This window comes from Schistocerca gregaria, chromosome 7 (assembly GCF_023897955.1).
Source record: "Schistocerca gregaria isolate iqSchGreg1 chromosome 7, iqSchGreg1.2, whole genome shotgun sequence".
In the NCBI taxonomy this organism is placed as follows: domain Eukaryota; kingdom Metazoa; phylum Arthropoda; class Insecta; order Orthoptera; family Acrididae; genus Schistocerca; species Schistocerca gregaria.
The window spans coordinates 73747797-73766763 of NC_064926.1; the positions used below are offsets into that span (position 1 = coordinate 73747797).

Below are 18967 nucleotides of genomic sequence, written 5' to 3' on the forward strand. Positions count from 1 at the left end.
GTCGGCCATTTGGATGTGCACATAGGTGAGGTAGGAGTCAGCAAGCAGAGAGCACAAGGGAAATGGTCGCTCGAGCATGTGTCAGAGAGAACGGACCACTCGAGACGATGGGTAAGCTGGGCAGTGCAGAAGGATAAGTCCAAATGGGAACAGGTGTGTGTGTGGAGTCTGAAAGGAATGTGGGTGATCCTGTGTTAAGGCACAGGAGGTCAAGTTGATTGAGGATGTCAGCCAAGAGGGTGCTTCTCGGACAGGTTCTGAGGAAGTCTGCCCTGGTAACATTGAATAATGGAGGAATGTAAATGGTACAAAGTGAAAATGTCAAGAGTGAAAGGAAAATGCGAACTGCAACCCCTTGAAGTTGGGTAATTAGGGATATGGTTTGACTGAAAGTTATCCCGTATGAGCAGCATGATTCCCCTCCCCCCCCCCCCCCTCCCAATAGATGAAATGCCATCCTTGAGGGAAAGGTAAAAATGGAATGGGAAGAAAGGCGATAACTCAAAGCGGTCGTGAGGATGCAATCTGCTGCAATTCTAAGAGTAGTTGTACATCCGCTTTGTTGCATCGAAGACCGCAAACATTCCATTGGAGGAGAGCCATGATGAGGAAAAAATGAGTGGGTGTCAACTCGGCAGCTGCCAAGTGCCAGCTTTCGTAGACTCACTGCTACACAGCACAGAGGCAGAAAGACCCTGCTCCGTGAGGTCTACAGAAGCATCGGTATTCTTCCTCCATTGGCCTATGGAGTCCAGAGCAGAAAAATGGTTGTTTGTGTGCGCTGGCAATACGGAGGTTGGCCTGGCGATGCACGGCAACACCATTGAAGAGGATCTTCAAGTTGGCGAAAGAGAAGACTGTTTGCCTTTGCCTGACTTCTTCGGGCCTTTCTGGTTAGCAGAGGAAGACTCACGTGTTAGGTGGCTGGAGGGATGTAGAAAGTCTTCACAGGAGCATTCCTTCTGTCCTTTCCCACCTGCCAGTTGTGCAGCAGGTGACTTCGCCCTGAGAGATGAAAGTTTGATGGCATGTTGCCCAGCTGGAGGAGGGGACAGGGATGCTACCATTATGCTGGGTGATTTCACAATTGCGGGGCTAAATTTGAGGTCACATGTCCGCCTATCCATGTCCTTCGTGGAGCAAGATGTAGCAAGAACAGTACTGTAGGTGCCAGGTGGTGAACAAAGGTTTTCCAACTAGCCAACGACTTGCAAGCAACTGGGTAAGGCACTTTTTCCTTCATCCAGATATTCTGGACAGCCTACTCATTGAGATACATGGGACAATTGCAGGAGGTCGTGGCATGGTTCACACTGCAGTTGATGCAGTGGGGAGAAGGAGGTGGACAATGGCCCTCGTGAGCATCCCTACCACGACTTCCACATTTGGATGGGTGTCGACAGGGCTCTCATGTGTGGTTGTAACGATGACACTGGTAGCACCGCATCATGTTCATTATATATCGTCTGACCATGATAACTTCATAGCCTGTTTTGATCTTTGACAGAAAAAGCACTCCATCAAAAGTGAGAGTGAGGGCACTAAGGAAGCATCTACTTTTCTCATTACCCAATGGACTGCAATGACAACCTGATCTGACAGGTAGCTTTGGATTTCTGCATTGGTCAGCCCATTGAGCAGCCTAGTGTAAATAACACCACGGGAAGAATTCGGCGTTCAATGGGCCTCAATATGAACAGGATAGCAACAGAGGAGTGAAGCTGTAGGAAGTTATTGTGCTTGAGAATTAGAAGTAGCCTCCAAAAGCAAAGTGCCACTGTGTAAACGAGGATAGGATTTCATAGGGCCAGCAATTGCATTAACACCTTTCTGAATAATAAATGGATTTACTGTAGCGAAGAACCGACCGTCTACAGTGTGTGAAACTACAAGGAATCGTGGTGCAGCTGGGAGGGTCTTTGAAGCATTAGCTTCATTCCATTTACCTTTCATAGACATTGATTGTGAAGATGATTGGGTCATTGCGAGAAAATCCCCCACAATTGTCAGCCTCTCCAACGGTGGATAGTTCACGCCTAAGGCTGGTAACAATGTTTACAGCAATCCTGAAGTGTGGTAATTATTTTGATATGACATATGGGTACGCAGGGTACCAAGAAAGTATTTCTCTTTCTTAATTCGCCACTCTCAGCGAGTCATACAATAGGTGTGGTACCTAGTATCTCTCTTGTGTTGTTCAGATAAGACTCCATCTATGCAAGGAATGACTTGGCATCATACCATTTTAGTTTGCCTAGTATAATTTTATGGTCTATATGATAAAAGGCTTTGCAAGATCACAGAAAATGTCATCAGAGCAATTTTTAGTGTTTAGTTCTACCAGAACTGCTTTTATTTAATCATATATTGCTTACTCAGTGGAGAAACCTTTATGGAAACAAAGTGAGCTACTTTCTGCTGTTTGCTACATTCTCAATGAGTTTTGAGAAATCAGGAGGGAAGGAGATGGTCCTATAATTAGATATCACCAGCACATCTTCACTTTTATAAATGGATATTACTACTGCGTACCTCAATCTTTCAGGAAATACACATTTAATTGTTGACTCATTACTGAGGTCAGCACAAGTACTTTAGTTAAAATAGCATCATCCTGCAGAGTTATTAATTTTCAGTGACATAACGATTTTTATGATTTCTCTAACAGTTGATTCGGCAAAACTGACCTGTTGGTGGATTATGAAATCCCTGTCAACATAACTCTAATGGGTCTGCTTTTCATAGCCCACTTTTTGTCCCTCTGACTTCTGCTGCTGATGGGGAAAATTCATTGAATCTAGTGACTAATGATTTGAATCTAACATTGTTTACCTTGTTTCTACTATTACCTGGTTTACAAAGTCATGTGTTTGATGAAGGATATGTTTACACGGCAGTCTCACTGCTGGCACATCACTGCGCACTACATTATTCTTCAGCTTTTCACACTGTTAGCTCAGTACATTGCTTGAAGTGGTATGTAGTGAAAAGAATCGTCTTACAGCAGTAACTGTGGTTTGTTCATGCCAAAAATGATGTTACTGGTGAGGACAAAGAAGAGAAGAAATGGGTGGCTCTTTTGAATGCAGAACATCTACACTGCAATTCAGCTGAACTCCTGAAAGCACACAATTAACCAATCATGCTGAGAAAGCCTGAGATATCACATGCTATTCTTTTAAGTGGAATGGTTGTTGTATAGTTTATATTTTGTAGCATGAAAAGAGCATTCTCTTACAGACTCATAACCATATACAAGTATAAACTTGTTTCACCTTGGGGGCGTGTACTTTTTGAGCAAAAAATGGTTCAAATGACTCTGAGCACTATGCAACTTAACTTCTGAGGTCATCAGTCACCTAGAACGTAGAACTAATTAAACCTAACTAACCTAAGGACATCACACACATCCATGCCCGAGGCAGGATTCGAAGCTGTGAGCGTAGCGGTTGCTCGGCTCCAGACTGTAGCGCCTAAAACCGCACGGCCACTCTGGCCATTGAGCACTACAGATTAATATGCCACGCCAGTGGCTATCGAATGGTACAACCAGATACAGTTGGTGGTACATGTTGGCGTGAATGGTGCCTGGCACTTGGGTTCTGATGCCATTTTCAGTTCCTTTCAGCAGATGGCCAATTTGGTGAAGGCAATTAGCATCACATGTGGGGTTCTACATACATATACTCCACTAGCCACCACGCGTTGTGTGGTGGAGGGCATTATTTGCGCCAAAGTCTTATTTCTCCCTCTCTGATCCACTCGCAGATCACGTGAGAGAAAAATGAATGACTGAATGCCTCAGTACAAGCTCTTAATTTCCCTATCTTTGAATGGTGATCACTGGGTGATTTGAAAGTTGGTGGTAATAATATACGCTCTAGGGGCCTACATTCTTGGTGAAGATCGGATTTTGGAATTTAGTGAACAGCCCCTTCCATTTAGCGCGTCCCACTTCAAACTTTCTATGAGATTTGTAACGCTCTTGCGATGCCTAAATGCACCAGTCACAGATCTTGCCACTCTTCTTTGGACCTTCTCAATCTCTTGAATCAGACCCAACTGGTAAGGACCCCATACAGGTGAACAATACTGTAAGAACTAAAGTATTGTATGCAATTTCCTATGTTGAAGGACTGCATCACTTCAGGATTCTACCAATAAAGAGCAATCTAGAGTTAACCTTACCCATTACTTGTGTAACCTGATCATTCCATTTGAGATCATTTCAAATAGTAAAACCAAAATACTCGACGTATGTTACTGCTTCCAAAGAATGGGCATTGATTTTGTACTCTTACATTAACAGGGATTTTCGCTTTGTTATATGCAGTAGGTTACACATACTAATATTGAGAGATAACTGCCATTCATTACACCAGTCATTTATTTTCTGCAAATCCACATTTTCGTGTGATACTACTTTCCTGTAGACTACAGCATCATTGGCAAATAGTCTTATGCCGCTGTCAATACCATCAACCAGATCATTTAAGTAAATAGTAAAAAGTAGTGGACCTATTATGTTGCCCTGTGGCACATCTGATGTTACACTTCTTTCTGTCAAAGTCTCCCCATTCAGGACGACATACAGCTCTCTGCCTGTTAGAAAACTTGCTAACCAGCCACATGTCATCTGTTACAGCATAAGCGTGCACTTTTTGGAGCAAGCGACAGTGAGAAACTGAGTTGAACACCATTAGAAAGTTGAGAAATATGGCATCAACATGGGAGGCAGTATCTAGAGCCTGTTGCATATCACGCACAAAGAGGGCCAGCTGTGTCTTGCATGACCGCTGTTTCCTAAAACCATGCTGCTTTCTGCAGATGAGCTTCTCAGAGTCTAGAAAGGTCATTATATCTGAACACAAAATATGCTCCTTGATTCTACAACAAACTGATGTCAGTGAAATTGACCAGTAATTATGAGCATCCGATTTTTTACCCTTTTAATAGATTGCTACGACCTGTGCCTTCTTCCAATCCGTGGAACTTTCCGCTGTTCCAATGATCTCTGATAGATGATGGATAAGAATGGTGCTACATTTGTAGCATAGTCAATGTAAAATCTTACAGGGCTACCGTCTGGGCCACATGACTTCCTGGTGTCGAAGGATCTTAACTGTTTTACAATCCAAGATACACTAAACACTATGACAACCACCATTGCGCTTGTTTGATAATTGAAAGGGGGAATGGTGGTGCAGTCCTCTACCGTAAATGAGATTTTGAAAACTATGTTTAGAATTTCAGTCTTCTGTTTATCATCATCCATACATTACCTGTTTTGTCAGCAAGCGAAGATACTGAATTAGTTGTAGGATTCATAGAATTTACATAGGACCAAAATTTTTTGGGGTTATTTTTAGAATCTGCAGATAAAATATTGCTTTCAAATTTGTTAAAAGAATCTCTCATTGAACTTTTGATAGCTGCTTTCATTTCACATAATTTCGGTTTGTCAGCAGGGAAGTGATACGTTTAAACTGACTAGGCAAAATTCTCTGCTTTCTCAGCAACTTCTTAATATGTTTGTTGAACCCAGGTGAATTCTTTCCCTCTGCTATATTTTTGCTAGGCACATACTTCTCTAGCACTTGGTGAACAATACCTTTAAATTCAGACAAAGTCCTGCAGTGAATGCTTGGAGCTATGAAGATATTCATTAATGACACTATTTACTTTCCCAAACAAGAAAACTCTACACTTTTTTTTTTATTTCCAATGACACAGAAGCCACAATGACATTATGGTCACCAATATCTTCTTCTAGATTAACTTCCTCAAAAAGATCAGGTCTGTTTGTTGCCAAGATATCTAATATGTTTCCATCTCGAGTTGGTTTTCTAACCAATTGCTCAAAGTTATATGTTGAGAGTGCTCCTAGAATAACTTCACACGAGTCTCTGCTTCTGCCCCCAGTGATAAACGTGTAATTTTCCCAGTCAATGGACGCCAGATTAGTCTCCACCTACAACTAATGAATAATTTGGATATTTATTTCCTATGTACTCAAGACCTTCCCTGAAACGTTCTGTGATGTTTGTTGCAGATGCTGGTGGTCTATAAAAACATCCTAATACAATGGTCACTCCTTGTCTAATTGACAACTTTATCCAGACTATTTCACAGTCCGACCCCGTATCGATCTCAACTGTGTTTAAACAGCTTTGAACTGCAATGTACACACCACCTCCCACAGCATCAGTCCTAAGGCTAAGCTCACTACTTGTAACATCATATCCATGGTTGACCGCAGTCCTCTGATCTAGAGCAGAGTGCAAGTTCTAAACCAGAGGCTCAGACCATTCTGTGACGATATTGGATGCGAATTTCTGGACTTTTGCTATAGGGTGGAAAACTGCAGGGTTTCCCTTAATAGGTCAGGCTACTAGGGTACTGGAATACGTGTGTGAAGTGCAAATAGGGGTTGTTTAGGTAAAGGAAACCCCTTGGGATCAGTGGTGAATTGCCTTGCAAAATCGAAGGTACATCAGCCACAATGTTCTCAGAGAACACTCATCTTCACATATTGTACATAGAAGAGATTAATAAGATATTATTAAACTGCTGGAGAATCCAAGGAGAGGTCTCAGAATGAACACTTATTGAAAATTATAATGCACAGGTAGTATTAGGAACAGAAAGTTGGTTGAAACTGGAAGTGGATAGCAACAAAATCCTAATTTCAGATTGGAATATTTATCACAAGGATAGGTTAGTCATCAACGAAGGCAGCATATTTACTGAAGTAAAGAATTTGACAAACTTCTCAATTAATGTGGGTCAAATTATGCATTAAGGGGGATCAAAAATGGTAATTAGACACTTTTGCAGACCACATGCATCAGGAGCTGTGCTGGTAGAACATTTCAGAGAGAATTTGCAGAATTTTGATATCCCAATCATGCCATTGTAAGATGGGGTAATTTCACCTTGTCAGGTATAGATTGGGAGAGTCAAGATATCAAAACTAGTGTTAGAGACAGGGATTGGTGTGACAGTATTCTGAATGTCTTGACCGAAAATTACTTTGAGCAGATAATTGGAAAACCAACTTGAAAAAGGAACGCCTTAGACCTCCTAGCTACAAAGAAAACTTATCAAATCACTTTATGTGGAGGAAGGTTTCAATGAACATACTGATGTGAGAGGAATACAAGGATTGTTAAGAAAGATTGGAAATTATTTTTGTTTAACAAGAGTGACAAGATACAAACCACAGAGTATCTAAGTTGTTGGCATCATATATTCAGTGATGAGGTTTAAGACCTGGAGCACAAGTAGAAAAAATTCAAAAGCATTGTTAAATATGTCTTAGACAAGTATGTTGCAAGCAAGGTCTTGAGGGATGGGAGAGACCCACCATGGATCACTTTCAATGTTAGAAAACTGCTACATAAACAAAGGGAGCATCCAAGTTTCAATGAAAGTCAAATGTTAGCAAACAAATAAAAACTGTGCAAAGCAAAAACAAGCATAATGGGGTCAACCAAAGCGTCCGATCCCACCCGTCGGCTTTGACCAGTGACGTAAGGCTGTTGTGGTGTGTGACGTCACAACGGCAAAGAATTTAGTTTGAGAGAGTGTCGTGTTTGTAGATGTCATTTTGATGAGATTGGTGGTGCTCTCTGGTGGTGTGTTAGGTGATGTTTTTGGTTTAGTTTGCATGTGTGGTGTGTTTATTGGTGGCGTATTGTTGCGCTCAGTGGTTCTCTCTGGTGGTGTGTTTATGGGTAGCGTGTTACATGGCGTATGGGGTTCATTTGCGTTATAGCATTGCACATGTGTGGTATTGGGACTGTGCTTTCAGCGAAATATTTTTGAGTGAGTTAGCAATTTTAGCTTTGTTATTTTGATGTTATTGTAGTTTTTTTTTCTGTTCGTTGTGTGTGAATTTTGCTAAATTGCTTTTTTATGTCTTTGGTAGGTAAGGATATGACTGACAAGGTCAACAGTTTTCGGTTGTTGGCAATGATGGGGGACAGTGCGTTGTCTCTAATAAAATTTCTTCAAATATTCGGATGAAGTTGTGAAGTGTTTAGTATGTCGTGAAGAAATGAGGCTTACTAAAGTTCCCGAGTCTCGGACCAGGGACGGCTGTAGGTGGAGCTGTCGTAAGGATAACAGGTCAAGGGAAGTGTTCAATTCCACTGTGTGCTTGTGGCTGTTCCAGTATTGCTGTTGAGCTATATAGTTCTAGGGAAGTGTTATTTGTGGGATCGGGAGCTGATGTTGAGCTATATAGGTCAAGGGATGCGTTCAATTTGTGGGATCGGGAGCTGCTGTTGGGCTATATAGTCAAGGGAAGTGTCCGATTCCAGAGTATATTGTGTTTAGTGGAATTTGGGGAGTTTTGTGTTGTCGGGTTTTTTGTTTTTTGTGCGGTTTGGTATGGTGGTGTATGTACGAATTTGTTTATATTTACTCTGTCCCAACCCAAGACCCCCCATTTCCCACGCTTGCCCTGTTAGTTTCTTTAGGTTTTTTGCAGTGCGTGTGTGTACTGGTTTTTCAATGTATTTTCGTGTTTGTGGTCATGTTTACGTAATGACGTCATAGACACCATATTGGAGTCTTAGTGTATGGTCGTTTCCACCATATTTGTGACGTCATGGATCAAAGCAGACGAGTGGAATCGGACGCTTCTGTATTTCCGTATAATGAGATCAAAATGTTGTCAACTGATCTGAGTGAAAACCCCCAAGAGGTCTTGGTCTTACGTAAAATGAGTATCCGGTTGGAAATCATCTATTCAAACACTCAGTGACCATAAAGGCACCGAAATGAAGGTAACAAGGAGGAGATCAAAATATTAAATTCAGCCTTCTGAAATTGTTTCACTGCAGAAAATCATAGTATGGTTCCTTCTTTAAATTATCATATGGAGATTGAAATGGCAGATATTGGGATAACTGATCAAAGAACAGAAAAGCAATTACAATTACTTAGTAGAGAATGGCATCAGGACCTGTAAGATTCTGCAAAGAATATGCATAAGAATTTGTTCTCCTTTTCGCTGCAGTTCTTCACATGTTGCTGGAGCAAAAGGGGACCTAGCAACTAGAAACAAGTGATACTGCCCCATACTGCTGTCTAGTGAAAAAAAAGAAAAAATGACCTTACTGAGAAATTGAAGCTGATTTGCAACTGGATTCAGGACTTCCTTGCAAATAGGACTCAAAATGCTATTCTTAATGGAACAAATTCTATAGATGTAAAGGTAATTTTTGGAGTACCACAAGGAAATGTGATGGGACTGTTACTGTTTACAATATATATAAATGATCAAGTACAAAGCAGTCGAAGTTCTTTAAGACCTTTCACAAATGATGTGGTCTATAAGAAAGCAGGAATGCCAGAAGACAGTATCTCTCTGCAAAATGACCAACAGAAGATTGATGAATGGTGCAATCCCTGGCACTTGATCATAGACATAAATAAATGTAACATACTGTGCATACACATGAAATGAAATCCAATACTGTACAACTATACCACTGATGACGAATTTCTGGAAACAAAAACTGCTGCAAAATATTTAAGAGGAAGCATGCGGAGTGACCTTATGTGGATTGATCGCATAGGCCTCACATAAATAGAAGGAAAAGCAGACACCAGATTGAGACTCACAGTAAGAATGTCGAGAAAATTTCACTCATCCACTAAGTATGTGGCTTACAAGGCGCTTATTCAACCAATTCTTGAGTATCGTTTATCAATTTGGAACCCTCACCAGGGGAGGACTGATACAAGAGAGAAAGATGATGTATCAAAGAATGACGCATTTCATCACACGGTCATTTAGCCAGCACAAGAGTGTTAAAGAGATGTTCAACAAACTTCTGTGGCGTATGTCACAAGAGAGGCATTGTGTATCATGAAGAGACTGACTACTCAAATTTCGTGACTACTTTCGTGTAAGACTTGGACAACACATTACTTCCTCCCACACATACCAAGTGAAATGATCATTAAAAAAAAATAATCGAGAAATTAGAGCTAATATAGAGTCTTACTGACAATTATTCTTCCCATGCACCATTCAATTCATGAGTGGAACAGGAGGGGAATCAGTTAGTGCTACCTGAAGTACCCTCTGCCCCACACCATTAGGTGATGTGCAGAGTATTGATGTACATGTAGATATATCATAAACCTATACTGAAAACAGAATTATTCCTTACTGTTTAATTTTCAAATCATCATTCCACATTTGTTTCACATCACAATTTAGGGATTTGTAGATGACAAAATATTTCTGAAAGCCGAAGCTGCAGAGGCACATTATTGTTCCAAGAGGGCAACTTTAACAAAATACAACAGCATACATTAAAACTGTGCATACAAAAAATTTCTGTGAATTATCTACTTGCACAAAAGAGGAAGAACAACAACATTAAAATGTGCTCTTATATGTGTGGGAACCAACAAGTGAGATACAAAGAAGCTGCCTGCCTTCAACTTACCCAATCTCTTTGCCAAACTGTGTTTGTTCCCCCTCATTAATACCAGCCTGAGACAACTTGTAATAAGCAATAACAGTTGTTAAGAAATTACTGGTGAACGAAGGTATCGTACAACCAAATGAGACGGGCATTAATGCTACACATGTTTCCAGGAGCATGCTTAACAATCCTGTGGTTTCTTTTCCATGTCTTTCAAGTCTTGAAACTACATAATTCATTATCAAGTTCTGAACTGGTTCATCAATTGGAGCCTCCACTGCACGTTTTGAAACTGCCTCAAGTGTACCAACCGATTTTCGACACTCTACTGTACTGTGTAGTAAATAGTGCAGGGAACGCTCATCTGCAGTGATGGAATGTAAGATTCTTATAGTGTTCTCTGGTAACATTGTCTCACAATTTAATGTATTAAGTGGTTCCAGTAAACACCTTACTGTTGACTCATTTATGTACTTGTCACCCCTGTTGTGAAATATTTTTATCACAGTTTCTGTAATTACTCTTTCCAGTGGAATACTACACGAGTGTGCATTTAAAGATGTTATAAGGGCAATTAGGATATGCTGCAATGGCACTACTCCTGTCTGCTCACTGAAATAATCAAGAATAAAACTGTCTCCTCTTTTATAGCATGCCATAATACCTAAAATACTGACAGAATGAATAAATATTCCTTCCTTAATCGCAGAAGAGGTGAGCTTATTGTTAAAATCAGCACTGTGACATGAATATGTTGGGTGCTTTAAATACTGAAGTATTGAACCTGACACAAATTTTAAAAATGCAGACACTTTTGACTGAAAACTGAAGAAAATATTTCTTCCAAGAGTGCCATGCAGCCAATGGAAACACCAAATAGCTCTTGGATCAAGAGCAGCAATTACATGAAATGGATAAATTAATGTATCCCCTGTTGTTGTGTGTATATGCATGGTGATCAAAATCATAAATGCATTAATGATTTCTTCTATCCAACTGTTTTTGAAGCGTGCCCAACTCTTAGGCATTTCGTTGGACATTGCAAGTATAAAATGTACCAGTTTTATCAATTTGTTATGCACAGGATTTGAAAAATTCAATCCTTGTACAAAAGATGGGGTGGTGCCGATTGCAGCATCTATATAGTACAAACGTAAGCTTTCTACAAGATTTATATAACATTCCTTCACAAACGCCAACGACGGGGACGACATTATTCTGGCATGCACTTTTAAGCTTAATGTGAATTCTTCTTGGCTCTTCTGGCTAAGGCTGTGCTGTAAATTGCTTTGAAGAGTGGGCCAGCTTTCAAATGATATACTGTCCGGCAAATTAACAGATAACAACTCTCGTAAAGCATGAATACGCACAAAAAAAGATTTGTGTGGCGAAGTTTTGCGGCATAAACTTTCAAAATATTTTGACGGCACAAGTTTAGTATTATCCCCATACTGCAGCAATTTGTGAGTGTTGATCAAATTTCCACCTGTTACAGACCAATGAATCCAATCAAAATCAGAATATTCTGCACGATGTTTAATTGCATCAGCAATGTCTTCAATGAATAACTTCACTTCTGCGGAATCTTTTACAGCTTTATATATATTGTGGGAAACTATTTTCCATGTCTGCTTTTTTATTTCACCACTGTATCTAATCTTCCTGCGCACCGTTTCATTAAATTTTTCCTTAGTTATCATCTTAATCCACTTTACAATTTCGTCATTGGTAGCATCTTGATGAGGTAAAAAATTCATTTTCATGTTACATGGCAAGATGGTTATTCCCCTAACAGCTGTTCATTCACTTTCTTCGTGAAGACCTTCACCTAAGCTTCAATTCACACTTCACTGATATTCAGTGCTGCAATAGCAACTGCCTTTTAACCCTGTCCCAACTCCACTACACAGCACAATATTAACGGTGATATCCAAACATAACTCCAAGCTTCCGAGTAATGACACGAGTACACGACCCATTCAAAGTAAGTGTTGGGAGAAGCCGCTGTCAAAGATACTATTTAGCAACTCAGATTCAATGACATTTCTAACGCCGTTCAACTTCTTGCAAACTGTAGACAGTAGTATTGCATGCTGATGTGTCGCTTTAATTAGATGAAAAGGAAATTTTTAAACTGCGAATAAAACCCATTGTGAATACGAAGAGAGTAGTGGGAACTTGAGGCAAACACGATACAAAGCTGTTGTTGTAGAGGCTGTTTTTGAATATTTATCTTACGCCGTGAATAATATTTTAGATATGTTTGAGAGTACGCGACTGGGGATTAAAGCGGATTATATTTGCCGTGCAGGCCGGCTGACTGTTTGTCACGGTAGTGAAGTCGACAGCGTATTGTGCGTTGGGTGAGTCAAACGTGAAAGTCCAGGAACAAAAACGAGCGAAGTCCATATGATCGTCGCGATGTACCGGTTTTGGCATAAATACAGAGATTAACAGACGAAAAAAGCAGCAACAATAGTGCCAAATCATTATTTACTCTTTATTAAAGTATGAGAAGCAGAACGACAATTAACTTTAATTACACATACAGAACCTGGAAGAGGACGCTGCTTATGTTATGAAATGGTTTCAATTATAAAGAATCAGCTTTTGAAGCATTTGTCGAGGTAATGTAGCTTCAGTATGTTGTTATGCACTATGTGTTTCTTGCGAGTAGTTGGATCACAAAATATTTCATTTTCCCAGATTCACCAAAAATTTGTCAGCTGATAAGATCAATTTGAGCACATTTAAAGGTGAAGGTGAACTGTCAAACCTCCAACTGGATGAGGCTGTGCTCACTGATTTGCTGGAGCTGCCATCATGGCTTCAGCTTACAAGTGCAACCTGCAACAAAGTTGCCTTCCGGATTCAGTGGACGAAATTAAAAAGTGTTCCTATTTGTCTTGTAAGTTAAAAGTTAACATATCAGGCTGTCCCATCTGTTTTTTATGCCTCGAAAGTAAATTGATATAACTAATGAACATTACACACAGAATTGTACCCATTTATTTGTTTCTTTGCTCTTGTTACAACCATGACCCTCCCACTGAAAGAAACACTTTTGCTAGAAGCAGTAACATCATATGTATGTTTCCAAGCAGATATGTTTTGTTGACGCTACTGTCAGACTCAGAAATGATAACAATTGAATAGCAGCATCCATATAGTGCTAAGATTGCAAAATATTGTCCACTCAAAGCTAGCATAAATATACTTTGGTGACAGACACAGTGAAAAGGACAGTCACTCAGTGCCCCCATCTGTAAATGGTGAATGGCAATCTGTCCATTTCATATTGTTATAGTTGGGCACAGTAGCAGGAAAGATGTCTCTGCTGTAAATTAAGATGCAGCAATCAACTGTATTTAACTTTAAGAATCAGTACTTGAGTAAATAGACTGTTAATATATTTGTCCAATTGTTCTCATCTTCTCTAGTATGAATAAAATTAGCAAGTAGGAGAACTTTTTTTCCCAAATTATTAATTTCCATCAAAGTTGATGTGAGTACCTCTTATTAAGCCACTAGTCATCAGTTTTTAAATAAATAAAATTAGTTGTAATGACTTTATTATGCTGCAAGGATTTATTACTGGAAGATATATTATGAATAGTTGCTCCTTATGTAACGGGCATGATTTTTCAGTTAATTGAATGCTAAATTATGAAAATGTGTGACATATTGTCATGAGAGATCCCACAACTGTTTAAATTTTTTAAAGTGTTTGAACAACAGTCCCAGCTGCCAAAATCACAATTAATAACTGTTATAGAAATAAACAAAACATTAATGAATAACTGTTTCTATAGAAAACAGATTGAAAAATGTTTAAAATGTAATATTGTTACCGAATATGCAGATAACATAGAGTGACAATATTTAAAATTATACCTGATTAGTGATGAGTTGTGGGAAAAAAAAAAAAAAAACAAAAAAAAAAGTGTAGCAAAAACTTCTAAACGAAGTGAACATCTCAATAGTACACTTGAAACATTCAGTGGCATCTATCATTTTACTAAACAATAGTAGCCTACAATATGCAACCATATAACTGTTGATAGGTGTGTACTGTACGACATCGTATATGACCTCCTATGACAGATTGATACTAATATATAAACAATTGGGTTCAGTGCATTGTAAATCAAGAACAAAATAAGCCGGTGCTCTAACTTACTAGACACATAGTAATGGTAAGTGTTTTATAGTGATCTTCCATTGCATAACGTGCTCAAAAAACATTTCACAGATTTCCTGCTGTGAAATACCGCGGTTTTAAATTGACTTTTAATTTGCTGTTCATAATGAAAAATGCTGTATATTGTGCAGATGTTGACCTTATGCTATGCTACAAATCAATCAGTTACCCTATCACAATTTTTATTTTGCAGTTCACATTTGTTGATTTAACAAAATCCCAAAGAGTGTGTCACTTTTTGACCTAACCCAGACTTCGGTTTGTGCTACAGATCAGTCGGTCTCTACAACCAAGATTTCATAGGGTAGACACTAAAACATTCAGAAACCATAGTCATTGCTGTAAGATATTCACTTCTCAAGTTTTCTTTTTTCGTGTGAATCACTGAGCCATTGTAGGCAACTGCAACTGCTTGATAATGCCTCAATATTTGATTTCTACAGAAATTTATCACCAATTTCCAGTTTTACACCTACATACAAACTCTGTAAGCCACCGTATAGTGCGTCAGAGAGTATAACTTGTTCCACTCTTATTTATTTGCTTTCCTGTTTCACTCACAAAGAGAGTGAAGGAAAAACGACTGTCTGTATTCCTCTACATGAGCCCAAATTTCTCTTATCTTCATTGTCTTTACATGAAATGTACTGTGGTGGCAGTAGAATTGCTCAGCTTCAAATTTCAGTTTTCTAAATTTTCTCAAGAATGTTATGTGAGGAGAATGTCGTCTTCCATTCATGAAGCAGCACTATAATGTGTAAGGAAGAAGCCACTTGTATCAATTGTTGTAAGGCTGCCCATGAAAGAGTTAGATGTTCATATCCTCCCCAGTGTGTGAAGTGCTCTGGGGCTCACCCAGTGTGGAGTAGAGACTGCTGTGTCTTCCTTGATGAATGGAAGATACAGGAGATTAAAACCAAAAGACGGATCTCCTGTGGCGAGGCCAACATGATTTACAAGACCATACAGGCTCTGACTTTTGCTAACTCCTTTGCTTCAGTTGTTAAACAGCCAGTACAGAAAATTGATGATGCTACACAAATGGTAGTGGCTAATGTTGCTGAACTTACTGCTCCTCCAAAGGTTCAGTCCAGTCCACCATCCACTGCTGCCATTACCATTGCCGTGATTGTGGCTGGGAAGCCTACCCAGGGCAAAAAATTCAAAGGCCAAGCTTCCATTGCCAATGGAATCAGGAAGTAAACAGTCCGACAATATTGATGTCATCTTATCTGATGCCTCTCTTTAACACTTCAGTAGAACTAATGGCCCTTGATGTTGGACTGGGGAACTCAGCTCACCGCAAGACTGACTGATCGTCCATTATGGGCTTCCAACCCCAGTGGAAAGACGGTGAAAGTACAACCCTCATGATAGATGGCTTCCATTTTTCAATGGAACATTTATGGGTTCAGGACACATGTGGAAGAGCTGAAACTGCTACCGCATAAATGCCCCCTGTGCCCGTGTTTACAAGAAACACGTTTTAAAGCCACTGATACACCTGTGCTATGGAGCTATACTTTTCGCTGAAAGAAGTCATTCGACTGGGGACAGAGCCATTGGAGTGGTTGCTGTGTTTGTCCATAAAGCACACCACTCCTCTGCTCTCCCCCTGGCTGCTGACCTGATCCAGCATTTTGCCACCACTGAGTGACTGCAGAAAGGGGCAAGTTGGACTTCAGACTCTACAATTCTGAGTCTTACAACTGTTCTTTCTCCATGTGGGATCTGGAATCGGCACTGTCTGAGACTCATGATAATGCATCTGGTCATGATCAAATGTGGTACTGCCTGCTTTGGAATTTGCCAACAGTGTCAAGGAAATCCTCCTGGAATGTTTTAATTTGATATGGCAGTCAGGTCAATTTCCCAACTTTTAGAGAGAGACAATTTTTGTACCTTTTCTCAAACCAGGAAAGGACTGCACATGCCCCAGTAGTTATTGGAATGTTTCCTTAATGATCTGTGTAGGAAGGACCGTGTGGATTCAGAAGATTTCAGTCCACTGTCAACAACCTGACCCTGCTAGAGATGGCTCCTCATCTGGCTTCCCTACATAAACGTCACTGTATCAGCATATACTTCTATATCAGTAAGATGTGCTATACTACTTGGAGACACTGTATTCTTGCACAACTGCATCAATGGGGTTTCATGGCCACGTCCCCATCTTCATACAGTCTTTCCTGTTTTAGTAGGTTGTTAGGGCCCGAATTGGTGATGCGCTATAAGATCGTTTTGAACAGGAGAACGGTGTCCCACAGGGAAGTGTTTTTAAGTGTTACCCTCTTTATTATAGCCCTAAACAATATCATGTCTGTGGTGAGGAATCCTGTACAGTGCTCCCTATTTGTGGACGATTTTGCTGTTTTCTGTTCCTCCACCGGTGTTGCAACAGTAGGCCAGCAGTTAAAGGAGTGACTGCATAGACGGGTTTTCAGTTTCTGCAGAGAAGTTTGTGTGTGTGTGTGTGTGTGTGTGTGTGTGTGTGTGTGTGTGTGTGTGTGTTCATTTTAATTGTTCCTGTTATATTTTTATTTTGCCTGACTTGCGTATGAGGGACACCATCCTAAATTTTATATGAGGGACATCATCCTAAATTTTAGGAACTTAGTGAGCTTTCTAGGCCTCATATTTGACTCCAGATTGTCATGGTTGCCACACCTGAGACACCTGAAAGCCAGAACACTCAAAGGCACTGAACATCATAAAGTCCTTAGCCACAGGTCCTGGGGAGCGGGCAAGTGCATCTGCTCCAGTTTGATAGGGCTTTTGTGTGTTTGTGGCTGGACTGTGGGTGCACAGTATATGGTTCAATGAGGTCATCTTACCTGAAGATTATTGATGCTGCCCACCATGAGAGTATCATCAGCATCAACATCAACATTTATACTCCGCAAGCCACCCAACGATGTGTGGCTGAGGGCACTTTACGTGCCACTGTCATTACCTCCCTTTTCTGTTCCAGTCGCATAGGGTTCGCGGGAAGAATGACTGTCTGAAAGCCAGAGTATTCAAATGGCATCATCATCATCATCATCATGATCATCATTATTTAACAATTCCAGTTTCCTAGGTACTGGTACTGAGCGTCTTCCACTCAGTCCTGCCCAAATACACCTGTTCACGAAGAACATCATCCACTGTCCATCCTCTGGTCACTGGATCAGCCTTAATGAAGTCCATCCATTGGGTTCAAGTTCTTCCTTGAGGTCTTTCCCCATCCACCTGCCTTTTCAAATTTATTATGGCTGTTCTAGTTGGCTCCAATCTCATCACATGCCTGTACCACCGAGGTCTAGATGCGCCAATTCGATCTAATAGGGATGTCTTTATTGTATCTTCTTTCCTCACCTCCTAATTCCTTAACTTGTCCATCTTGGTCTTCTTTATGGTGGATCTAAGAAATTTCATTTCTGATGCTTACAGCCTTGATGATTCTCTTTTTGTGATGGTACATGTTTTAATACCATTGGTCAATATTGGTATGAAATAGCAATAAACATTATCAGTTTGGCTGTTTTTCGAATCAAGTTATCCAGATTATTCGAGTGGCAATGGGTTCTTACAGGACCAGTTCCGTACCCAGTCTCTGTACTGAGGTTGGGGAACCACCACTCACCATCTGGGGCACCTCTTCATGGTACATAAAGCATGTAAATTCACCGCATAACATACTGTTGCTCGTCTATCTCTGGAACATCTTTTTTCCAATCGTCCACGGGCAACATTGCCATTTGGAATCAGGGTACAGCATGTGCTGCATTCACCACTCATTGTAGAGCAATTGCAACCCCAAATCCAGGTTTTTAACTGTCTGCCGCCCAGACTACTGCAGAGGTCCAGAGTCATTTTAGATTTGGTGTGGTACAGGAAAGATGTCACTCCTAATTCTATTTTTAATGTGACATATTCTGTCATTTTATGTGAGCACCACAACTGTGTGGCTGTCTTTATGATGGGTCTAAACATGGGAACTCAGTTGGTTGTATTATTGTTTTCACGGATCGTGTACTCCAGGTCTGACTGCCTGAAGACTTAACTATCTTTGACACAGAATGATGTGTGTTCTTGCAGGTACTGGAGTAAATGAGACAGTCTTCCAGTTCTAAATTTCTTATCTGTTCTGAGTATCTGAGTGCCCTTCACTCTCTACAATGTTTGCGCCCAGCAGATAAAACAGACCAGAATATGCAGAATGTTCTCCTCCAACTAAAATGGCAGGGGAAGGAGTGTCTTTCTGTTGCGTACCAGGGCACATGGGTAATGCGAGGAATGAAAGAGCAGATCTAGCAGCCAAGGAGGTGTGTCATGA

At 40.3% G+C, this 18967-nt stretch overlaps 2 protein-coding genes across 4 annotated transcripts in view; one reads left to right on the plus strand and one right to left on the minus strand.

Moving 5' to 3' along the window:
• The window catches only part of LOC126281774 (protein broad-minded-like), a 42981-nt gene extending 30770 nt beyond the window's left edge, over positions 1 to 12211 (minus strand). Inside the window, exon 1 of the mRNA XM_049980980.1 lies at positions 10470 to 12211. Coding sequence (XP_049836937.1) covers positions 10470 to 12211 — 1742 coding nt within the window. The remainder of the gene's footprint in view (positions 1 to 10469) is intronic.
• Positions 10141 to 18967, plus strand: part of LOC126281773 (UHRF1-binding protein 1-like) — a 360711-nt gene continuing 351884 nt past the window's right edge. For all 3 annotated transcript variants that reach the window (XM_049980977.1, XM_049980978.1, XM_049980979.1), the window contains exons 1-2: positions 10141 to 13075; positions 13155 to 13356. In XM_049980977.1, the coding sequence (XP_049836934.1) occupies positions 13032 to 13075; positions 13155 to 13356 (246 nt within the window). In that variant the 5' untranslated portion in view covers positions 10141 to 13031. The remainder of the gene's footprint in view (positions 13076 to 13154; positions 13357 to 18967) is intronic.